We start from the raw sequence: 12500 nt of genomic DNA on the forward strand, positions 1-12500 counted from the left end.
GGGTGAAGACATTTTGTTGATTCTAAGAAAGAATCTGGGTGAAGATATTTTGTTGATTCTAAGAGAGAATCTGGGTGAAGATATTTTGTTGATTCTAAGAGAGAATCTGGGTGAAGATATTTTGTTGATTCCGTGTGGGGAATCTGGGTGAAGCTATTTTGTTGATTCCGTGTGAGGAATCTGGGTGAAGCTATTGTGTTGATTCCGTGTGGGGAATCTGGGTGAAGCGTTGGTTCCGTGTGAGGACCTGTATTAAATCAGTTGTTTTGACTCTAATATACGTCTATATTAAGTCAATGTTTTGATTCTGTGTAGGAATCTGGGTGAAGCGTTGGTTCTGTGTTAGGACCTGTAGTAAATTTGTTTTGATTCTATATTTGAGTCTATATATAGATCAATGTTGAATTCCGTGTAGGAATCGGTATTAATTGCCTGTTTTGAATCTGTTTTGGGATCTATATTGACCGCATATCGTTAATAAGGTTACTTGTAATACCACTTTATTCTACGTGAAAGTAACATTTACGGCAACAGTGTCGATAAACATATTGAAGTTTGTTTATTTGAATTTGAATTGGTTTGATTAATTGTCCTAGAGATGGATGTGGAAAGATTAATTAAACCTGGAGAAAAATTGGAGTTAAGGGGTGAAGATCTCCGTGCTTGGGTGACAGCCCAGTTACAAGAAGATGAAGAGAGAAAAGAGAAGGAGAGAGAACGTGCCAAAGAAGAGGAGGAGATAAGCAGAGCACGAGCTCAAAGGCAAGAAGCTCTGATGGAGAAAGAGCTTGAACTGCTTAGGTTAAAGTCGGAGTGTCAGGCTTCCTCCAACAACGACAGTATGACAAGTGACATTCGATCATTTACTCATGCTCCCACTGTTAAGAGTCCTCGACTTCCATGTTTTGACGAAAACAAGGATCATGAACCACCGAAATGCATGACACACGGCAAGGTGGAGTTGAAGTGTGGATGTGTGATGCCGATGTTGTCTGTCGAAGGAAGGGACAACAATGAGCCCGAATAATTGTCGAGATCGATGTGATCTTGAGGCATTTCGTTGATCTAACTAAATGTTGTACCAAATTTAGTCTTAGGGGGGAGATATGTAACGAAATGCTTCCGTGTAGGCGTCAGTTTACGACAGGATGTACGTCGTCGTAGTATTAGTTGTTGTTGTTATTGAATCCCTCCGGAACAACCCTTCTTTTGTTGATACAGGTCGTATCAGATCATGCACCTATGGCCCGGAAGTTTGAATTAAACTACGTAGTGTGGGTGTTATTGTGAGAAAGGCATCAATCTTGTTTTCTCCGTAAACTTATAAGCAAAGTAGGATCCCTGTATTCTACGGGAGTGACTTTGTTATGGTATGGCTTGATTGATATCTCGTAACTATGGGGCTGACGAATTTATTTATCCTTGATATGAGGATGTCCGGTATCAGGATGGGTTGTTGTTGTCCATGATTATGGAATCTGGGGGAGTTTTAAGGAATTTCAGATGTTTACGGATATGACTAACATCCGGTTGTGTGGGTAGAATTTTGCTTCGTTTGCTTGATTTTTGCCTATAAATGCCAGAGTTTTGAGCAGTTTCTTCAGACCACTCAGCGGAGTCTTTTAGGCTCATTGTCTCAAAAGAGACCAGACAGCGGAGTCTTTTAGGCTCATAGTCTCTAAGCGATAACCACAGCGGAGTCTTTTAGGCTCATTTGTTTAACTCTTGTGTAGAGTTAGATTAAAGTCTTGTGTAGACTTTGTAGTGCTCAAAGTTCGAGCTGAAACACGTTTTGTGTTAACTCTTGTGTAGAGTGTGATTTAAGTCTTGTGTAGACTTTGCGGTGCTCAAAGTTTGAGCTGAATCAAGTTGTGTTATAACTCTTGTGTAGAGTTTGATTAAAGTCTTGTGTAGACTTAATTTGTGATTTCAATAATCTGTTCGGCTCTGGTGAGATTTTGAATAATATGTTGTGATTACAATTATGATTGTGTTTTGATATCAATATCATAATATCACTTTAAATTTTGATTCTCAATTAATTAATCAGATAATGAAATTAATTGTGTAATATATTCTTGTTGTAAAGAAAATAAGCTTTTCTTGCTATAAAGCATTATTATTTCATATCTACAAAGTAAAGCAATATTAATCAACATTAATAAATTGATTTGTTAAAGTAAAATAATATTTACTCATTTAAAGTAAACATATTGAGTGAGTTCGAATATAGATAGAGTTATATTCGTATGATTATCATATTATAACAAAATCATTTTCTTTCTTTAAAGTGAATGAGCCGTTGGAGGCTGGGCTTTAACAAGCCAACTTTAGGCTATACGCTCATAGCTTGACACTAATAGAAACTGAACATTTGCCTGTTTTATAAGTTACCTGTGAAGAACCATTTGCTTATTTTAATATCAGAACATTGAGAAACAATTGATCTGTTTATGAATACTGTGAAATCAGAACAATTTCAAGAAGAGACAAATTAACAATATTAGAACAACCTTACAGTTTTTGTTGAATATCAAGGACACTCTTTTGGCTTTCTTCTACACGTCTGGATTGTGTTTAGTTAGTTAGTTAATTATTAGTTGCCTGTATGACTGTGATGGTTGCAACCTATCTGTGAGATTGTCTGATGTGGTAGCGGTTTGGTAAAGTATTGATAATTAATTGATTTAATTATATATTTTCATATCGCTTTCATATCATATTCATCATCACACCATCTCCATCAATTTGTCATCCATCCATTTGATTTCATACTTATTACATCTATCATTTCATCTTCATATCTCATAATATCTTTGTTATATTGTAATAAAATATATCTTCATTTAGCTTCAAAACCTTTATCAACGTATTGTGTTTGGTTATTGATCGGTGTCGTAGCTTGAATATAGCACACATAAACAAGGTTGCAAACTGCGCTACATAAGCATACGGTTTACGTGCGCACTTTGTGACAATGATGGTCATGATGATCATGATGATGATGATGATGATGATGATGATGATGATGATGATGACGATGATGATGATGATGATGATGATGACAATGATGATGATGATGATGACGATGATGATGATGATGATGATGATGATGATGATGATGATGATGATGATGATGATGATGATGATGATGATAATGATAATAATAATAATAATAATAATAATAATAATAATAATAATAATAATAATAATAATAATAATAATAATAAGCATATTTCTATAGCGCCTTTCCTCGAAACCTCAGAGCGCTTTAAAAAAAAGGATATAATGATGATGATGATGATGATGATGACGACGACGACGACGACGATGATGATGATGATGATGATGATGATGATGATGATGATGATGATGTTGACAATGATGATGATGTATAGTAAGACAAACGACAAAAGGTGTTGAATAAACATACGTTTTTCACATGTGAAATAATATCATAAACAAAGCAATAGTCATACTCTGACATGATATATATTTTTTTAAATCTTGCGATTGGATAATAAGACAGAATACAAGGTTCCCAAAATTCTATATTTAGAAAGTCTAAATTAATGTTTGTTAATAAAACCCCATTCCTAAAGAAAATTGTTGAGATTTTGAGATGACAATGAATCATAAAATCAAGAAGCTTTAAAAGCTATGTTGAATTGTATGTGTGCGGGGCTTGATGAATAGGTGTGAGATTCTCATTCTCTTGATCAGTCATTGGACATTATTGAGGGCAATCAATGTTGTCCCATCACACTGACTTCTTCAGAGAATTTTTATTCCTCATATAAATCACAAAATTTAACTAAAACGACGTTTACCTTGAATTAAACCCAAACTCTTTTTACGGATACACTCTGTCGGAATAAAGTACTATCGCCTAACAGGCGTCCGTCCTGTCTCGTCCTACGTGTTAAGTGTTGGCTAGGGAGCCCTTGTGAAGGAGTAAAGCGCATTGAGCACGTTAAGTGGATATTGAGCAATATCAAAAGCTAGAGTTCTTTCTATATTATTTGAGCTATCAAAAATTCGAGCAAAATAACGATGCGTATTCATTAATCAATTTATACGATCCGTCACCAACTGCTACTTTGTTGTGGTAACTAGATGCTAAAATGTGAATCTATAATAATTTAATCAAACATCAAATTAGGGTTAATGTAATCAATGAAAATGCGGCTATGTGTGTGGTCTTGTGGTATGACACTCGCTTTCGGATCGGAAGGTCCTGTGTTCGAGCCTCGCTCGGCACATAGTTGAGTCATTAGAAAAGGCTCTTTACTCACATTCTTTCACCGTACTCGGGGTGTAAAAATGAGTATCTGGCCGTTTACAGAGTTGTCTCTGTCCGAAAAATTATAATATCGCCTTACAGGCGTCATGTCTTGTCCTAAATGTTGAATGTTGCTGTTGGCCAGGGACCCCTTGTAAAGCGCTTTGAGCACGTTTAGTGGATCTTGCGCTATATAAAAGCTCATTTAAAAAATATTAAATACTCGTATAACAAACCAAAAAAAAAAATACGATGAGAGAGTCCATCAGATGACGGCTTGGTCCATGCAGGAATGGATAATTCATCAAATGAACGTCTGATGTCACCAGGAATGACATATTATGTTGTCCAAAGTGAGCAAATTGGGGGTTAATTACCTTGCTCAAGGAAAAAAAAACGATAGTGCCTGAAGCGGGACTTGAATCTTGTACCTTCCGGGTTATAGTGCAATACCTTAACCACTCAGTTTGAATTTATGGTTCACATACTATAGTGATTCTATCATATTTTGTTATACACATTGATAATAAATGACTTTTACCATAAGTTTGTTTAAGTTTTGTTTTCCTTAGAAATTGATAAATATATGACTCTTACGATAAAGACGTTGTTACTATTAGCCTACTATTATGTCCTATCAAATTTCCCCATTAAAAATACCTCTTGAATATACTTACTTAAAACTTCTTGGGTATTTGAAGTAAAACGTTTTGGCGAAGGAAAAAATGTTTTCATCACAGGAATACAGTGCAGTAATTCCAAATAGTTAGTCTTTTCATGTCATAATCAAAGGGGGTTACATAGGTCAAAAGACTTTTAAATATCCTGTTGTGTTTGCAAATATAGATTTATAATAGTTTAAAACAAACAAACAAAAAAAAAAGATCAAATTGATGCAGGGGTATTATAAGTACATTAAATAATATATTATACAAACAAAAGGTAAGGTTAGGGCATTCATATTTTTTCACCACAGACTTGTTGATCATAAGCATATTTCTGAAAAACAAATCTCAGTTATCGTACATGTACTTCGAGGTATATTGAGGCGTGTTGTCAAAATTGCAAAGAGTCATTGAAAAATACCAATTGTTTTTTCCAGGCATTATCTCTTTTCTGCTAAAATGCACCTACAAATAGAAACGAATCTTTATTTTCTTCTTATTTCGATAGCATAAAAATAGCTGTCAACCGCACAAAACAAATATGTATTAAGTAGTTAAACGTTTTAACAACTAAAGCGAATAATAATATTATGATAAGAACCAACCATTCTCTCTGGCTGGCAAATGTACAGTCTAGTGACGTCAACTGTAATCGTATAATGTCAAGTCAGTGTGTACCTCCTTGTTTTTTTTTCATAATATTTCAAGAGAAGTGTTCTGTAAATGGCCCAGCATAGAAAACTTCGGTCCGTTAAATTAAAGGGCCATACCTTTGTTTTATTGTCAAACAACATGCACAAACACAATACTACCTCTTTTAATTTTGGCCAGAAATTTTTTAATCCAACTTGCCAAAAAAAAAAAAAAGAAGTCTCTTGTTACTGACTTTGAAACTATTTGGCAAATTGGGAATCATCTTGATTTTGAAAGCACGATATTTGACTTATTTTCTGGCCAAACTGAAAAAAAAAGTATTTTGTGCGTTGAACAATGCAGAAATACCTATCTACCTACTACCACACCATTAATGTGAACAAAGGCCCTCATTATCACCGTTGACGTCATGGGTATGATAAATCGTGCAGAGAAAGCCTTTATTGAGTCATTGTCCTTGGGGTTGAGGCGTTGTGATTTGAATTCATAAAGTACGCTTTTTATTATTATAAGATATGCATACCTTAATGGCGTTTCTCCACAGTTCTATCTCGAGCCCAGAGCCTGCTGTCCGTGGGAATTGGCGAGTTCTAAATGCCTTTTATTATTCATTGCTGTTATTATCATCATCATCATCATCATCATCATCATCGTCATCATCATCATCATCATCATCATCATCATCAATATCATTATCATCATCATCATCATCATCATCATCATCATCATCATCATCATCATCATCATCATCATCATCATCAATATCATTATTATCATCACCATCTTTAATATCATCATCATCATCATCATCATTATTATTATTATTATTATTATTATTATTATTATTATTATTATTATTATTACTATTATTATCATCATCATCATCATCATCATCGTCATCATCATCATCATCATAATACTCATCATCATCATCATCATCATCATCATCATCATCATCATCATCACCATCATCATCATCATCATCATCATCATCATCATCATCATCGTCATTATTACTATTATTATTATTATTATTATTATTATTATTATTATTATTATTATATTATTATTATTATCATTATTATTATCATTATTATTATTATTTTATTAAATGGTAAATGCAACCCCCCCCCCCCCCCCACACACACACATACAAATATGATAATATATAAAATGATACCATTAATAACCACAAAATATATAAAATTGGTAACAACAACAATACTTACAATAACAACAATTATAGTCATAATTAACGAAGTACTCATTCACACTTGAATCGAGAAAGAAAGAAAATGGAATTAAAGCCCTTACAAGACAATGGGGCCAGAATTTGATGCGCTTGGCTAAGAAGCTCATAACATTGCCATCCGGAAGTATCACGGATCAACACACAAAACTATGTGTATCCATGAATGTTTATATTCCGGTTAATACAGTTCAGTGAGCATTACTCATAAACGCGAATGGCAAAAATCAATAACAAAAACCTGAGTGACGTCATCTACGAACTATCTTTTATGCAGTAATCTGGAAAAAAAGAAGACAAAAAAAAAAAAAAAAAAAAAACTCATAAAGAACAAAAATTCACGGTTTTGTTTATAAACAACCAACTATGTTTGTCCGAGCACGTGTGAAGGTGTGTCACAAATTCCATGTTTTGATTGGTCAATAAACTCCTGGTTAATTCCCAAAGTTGACAAAGTATTGTTTTTCTGCTTTAGATTTCTTTGGGAAATGCATTCCGTTTTCTTATACGATACCGGGAATCACCACTTTATTATTATTACTCCTTATGGGGAAGTAAAATAGTAAAGAAACTCTGACTCATGGATAATATTTTCTCGTCCTACATGTTAAATGTTGCTGTTGACCAGGGACCCCTTGTAAAGCGCTTTGAGCATATTTAGTGGATATTGCTCTATATAAAGCTCAATTTTTAAAAAATATTTTTTAACGCGTTTGGATGAAATAGAACAATTAGATTTAACGTTGGCCAGTCTGATGGATGCGTTAAGAGTATGGAGGCGCTGGGGAGAGCAATTTCCCCAAAACTTTCCTGGAGAGAGACCACTATGGAGGAGGCAGTGTTCGCGTGTGGGGAAGGTATTCAGCTACCGTCATGGGACACCACTCCATGTCTTTAGAGAACGAGTTACTGCCCAGGTGTGACTGGATGAGATCATAAGACCAGTCGTTATACCAGCATTTCAGGCAAACAATGACCTTCTCAATTGGATTCAATAGTCTGATGTCACGTCGCCCAGCAACGGCGGCCATCGTGGTTCTAAACAAAGAAAATCTGTACTTTTTATTCTTCATGCTGGCTAGAACTTTTCATATGTCTTGTGATCAGAATGTGTAAAAGTCAAATCATGATCAGATTTATAATGGGTTTTTCCCCCTCTGGATACGCTTTTATGGGTCCGCCATTGTTCCGATAGTTTAGAGCCAGTTACAAAGTTACCATGCGTCATTACGAGGGAAGTGACGTTACGACTGTTGAAGCTTATTTCCAGCAGGATAATGGTCATCCATAGACTGCCTGAACCATCATGTACGGTTTTCGGCAACAGACTGGCCACCGTATTCGCCCCGATAATGTCGCCAATAGAACAGCTCTGGGATGAGCCTGTGCATCGTGTATACAACGATCATGTCATCAACACCACCCCTGAATTGGAGCACGCTCTGCAAGTCATCCCCCAAAGATTTACACAGACTCTAATTCAATCCATACGAAGAAGGGTACGAGCCTGTTTGAATTCCAAAGGTGGCCACACACGTTAATAGAAAATTTGAAAGTGAGTACATTTATCAATTTCTGATCATTTTCTTCTTTACTGTAAATTCTTAAATCATTCACCAAAAATTGCACAACTTTGTGCCATTTATTTATTCTTCAAAAACTTTCTAAAACACATTGCTTTTTTCACCCGTAACGATATTTTGATTCCGTGTTAAACGATTTAAAACAAAACCATTCGAATGCCAATCGAATGGTGTGTTTTTAAATATGAAATAAATAAATAAAATAAAATTCCCTTTTTTTTTATCCCATAGCGGAATTTTGTCTCCATGGTCTATTCCAAGCGAAGACTGGAATAACCCAGACGTCAGTCCCAGTGCAGCGCCGCCAATTGAGCTAAGGCGAGGTGACTTGCTCAAGGCTACACAGCGCAGCGGCGGGCGATCGAACTCGCTACCTTTCGGGTACAAAGCAAAGACCGTACCTCTGAGCCACGCTGCCGCACCCCCCCCCCCCACCCCCATGGACAGTATAGAATCCAAGGATTAAAGGAGAATTTAGAAAATAAATAAATAAATAGAATGTGTCATCATTACTACTCGATAAAGCACTGAGAGTGAACAGTGCTCACTGCCTACAACAAGGATGGGGTCAAATCATGGCAGTAACACATTCTGAAATTCTTTGGATAAAACTATTAGCTATAGCCAATAATACAAGCCAATTAAAAATGGAACCTTTTTTTTTCACGTCATCTAAAGATACATGCTCAAATTTCGTTTTAAAGAAAAGAGTTCCTCTGAACCAATAATGTGTTTCTTACGACGTGCACATGCTTGTAGGTCTGATAAGCCAAATTGTTATGGGCTCATTGTTGTTACTCTAAAAACCAACGCAAAACTATTCCATAACAACAGTGTTAGAACAAGTCCATATTTGCGTCCGGTTATCAGACCTGCTGGTTGGGGATCCTGACCTGCCATAGCGGGCAGGGAGGTACACATTGTGTCTTTTATCCCTTTATATCTGTTTTCCAACATGCTTTCTGTCTTTGTCTTGGAATGACATTACATTTTCCTGGCCCTGGTCGGAGTCCTGGCTGGGAGGGAAACAGTCAAATGTATAATTATTGTTTTGGGAGATGATATTTATTTCATTGTAAATCATGTTTCTGTTATGTATTAGTATATTTGTTATTTTTAAATGTATAATGTAAGCATTTGAGTGTGTTCCTCTTTGTTGGATTTTGTGCTTGTGTCCGGATGAGACTTATGGGTGATCTTAAACTAAGTACATTGGTGGTATGCTCTTGGAATCTACATCTGATCCCTATTTGTTCCCATTCCCCTTTGTCATACTTTCTCTTGTGTGCTTTAATTGTAATTCTAGAACTTTTTACTATCCCATTTTCTTCCTTTTTACTGGCGCTGATATAACCTAAATGTGTTGCAAGTCCGTAAAACCCTTAAAAACAAACAACCAGTTATCAGACCTGCAACACATGTACACGTCGGTTTCACATGATTTGATCTTAATTATGACATCTGTAAAATGTTTTACAATTGATTAACTCATCAGATTTGTTATCTAATTATTTTTTTTAGTTTAATTACTTGCTGGCAATAACTAATACCTTATGTTTTAACAGTGTTTTAAATTCAACGGCTTTTTTGGCATGGTTGATAAAATGTGTGAGTGATTGATTGGATGAATGAATGAATGAATGAATTAATTAATTAATTAAATTGTGGATGGATATTAAACGAAGGAATGAAGGAAGGAAGGAATTGATTAATGAATTAATGAATTAATGAATTTATTTATTTATTTATTAATTTATATATTAATTAATTAATTTATTTATTTATTTATTTATTTATTTATTTATTTATTTATTTATTTATTTATTTATTTATTAAGGGTTGAATTAATTATATATTCATTAAGCTTATTAATATGTGAGTGAATGTACAAACGATCGATATCAAAGACAGATAATTTGCGGACATGAATGTAGATCATATGCATGGCCTCACCATGCTCTAGACGCCTCACTATATATCATTTACCCCTCCATCAAAATGAATGAACGAATGAATGAACGAATGAATGAATGAATGAATGAATGAATGAGTGCTTGAATTAAACGAACGAACAAATGAATGAATAAGTGGACGAAGGAATGAATGAATGAATGAATGCATGATAGTAGTAGATAGATAGTAAATAATAACAATCTCAGATTTTTTTGTTGTTGTTGTCTTCCTTCACGCTCAATCAACCACCTCCCACGAGCTTCCTCGCTCTGCCTTTTGGATTGGGATTTGCGATTCGAGAGCATTCGCGACATCGCGTGTGACAAACGGACGTAGAATGCAGACTATGAATTATTCACAGCTCAGCAACGCGGAATTTCTCTCAGTCGAGAGCGGAGCAAAGTTACCTACATACCAAAGTTAAAAGTTGCAATTTGTAATATTATGCCCACTTGTTCCTGTGGGGTTGCCTGCCAGCTCAACCTCTCTTGCTATTTTAAGAGTATTTTGTGTACACAACAGATACATACATGACATACGTTTTAATCACTGGTTTCCCCCTGCATGTGACAACATTGTGGTGCGGTGATCTTTTCCACTAAATTTAAGGACATCCGTGTTTTAAGAGGGTAATGAACCTGGGAGTGTTCAAGCGACTATTTATTTAAATAACGATGGCTGCATCCGTAGGACAACTTGATCAAGTCAAATTTGAAACAACAACACACGATAACAGTAGCAGTAGTGGTAGTAGTAGTAATAGTAGTAGTAATAACAACAATAGCAAAAACAATAATAACAACGGTGTGACTAAGAAATCGAAGGAATTACTGGAAACCGACAAAAGCAAAGGGTCTTCTAAATCACCAAAAATGACGAAAAAGAAGGTAAGATAAGAATTTTAACTGATTTCGTGAGGATTGTATAAGATCTTCAAAGCATCGCTGTGATTTCATTATAATATTATATATATATATATATATATATATATATATATATAGTGTGTGTTTGTGTGTATGTGTGTGTGAATAATGTGTTTATCGAAGTAAATATATGTAACTCAATCAATCTACTTATCTATCTATCAATCTATCTCTCTCTCTCTCTCTCTCTCTCTCTCTCTATATATATATATATATATATATATATATATATATATATATATATATATATATATATATATCTTTATCATATGTCACCCTTTGGTGTCACTTCATATTTCAGATCGTATAATATGTAACCATTCAGTTATCTTTTTTTTTTCAATTTACCGATCTATCTACCTATATTTTCATCTGTTTAATTGACATTTCATCTGCTGCTAATTTCAATTTCAATATACATATAAATGTCTTCATCCACATTATACTTATTGGTTTTATGGTGGTTTTTTTTTTTTTTTTGGAGCTGTTACTGGTTATTTATTGATGCTTTTTAAAATTTATTCATTTATTTGTTCAACTCTTAATGTTTTTTTGGGTCTATATTTATTTTATATCCATGTACAAGCGCATTAGATATACCATAGGGAAAGAGGGATCTTTCATCAGTCTTCTCAACGATTTCATTCTAACCTCGTTCCACTAAGAAATAAGTCTTGACAATTGGATGTGGCACATAATTAGGGAGTAGGCACCGATGTAAGATAAATATCTAAAAAAGTTTCCGTGAAACAGTTCAAGACAAAAAAAGAAAGAAAAAATACAATAAAATAAGCAATCCCAAAAAAATCGTCCTTCCTCGAAAATCGATGGGTTTTTTTTTCTTGTACTTTTCCTTTACAAAGTGCAAATTTAAGGAGCAAGCACTTGTGTAGGATAAAATCGGAAAACAGATGTTTTGAAGTAGCTGCTAGACTAAACAACCAAAAAAAAAAAAAAAAACCACAAAAAAAACCCAATTAATTAAATTAGATTTTTTTTTAAAGCAAGGACAAAAAAACCATCTAAAATATTATGGATGGTCGACGGATCAAACCTCTGAAGTTCCGATCTTCACGACTTACGGATCAAAACTCTGAAGTCTACATACGAGTTTTACAAAGGGTCCCTGATCAACAGCAACAAGTAACATGTAGAACGAGACATGACGCCTGTCAGGCGATGTTACAATTT

General features: G+C 34.6%; 1 protein-coding gene across 1 annotated transcript in view; it reads left to right on the forward strand.

Moving 5' to 3' along the window:
* Positions 1-10689: 10689 nt before the first annotated feature.
* LOC144978458 (uncharacterized) overlaps positions 10690-12500 on the forward strand; it is a 63040-nt gene continuing 61229 nt past the window's right edge. Inside the window, exon 1 of the mRNA XM_078924559.1 lies at positions 10690-11273. Within this exon, the coding sequence (XP_078780685.1) occupies positions 11061-11273 (213 nt within the window). The 5' untranslated portion in view covers positions 10690-11060. The remainder of the gene's footprint in view (positions 11274-12500) is intronic.

Source organism: Berghia stephanieae, chromosome 8, assembly GCF_034508935.2.
Source record: "Berghia stephanieae isolate SIO BIC M18660-M18661 chromosome 8, UCSD_Bste_1.3, whole genome shotgun sequence".
Lineage (NCBI taxonomy): Eukaryota > Metazoa > Mollusca > Gastropoda > Nudibranchia > Aeolidiidae > Berghia > Berghia stephanieae.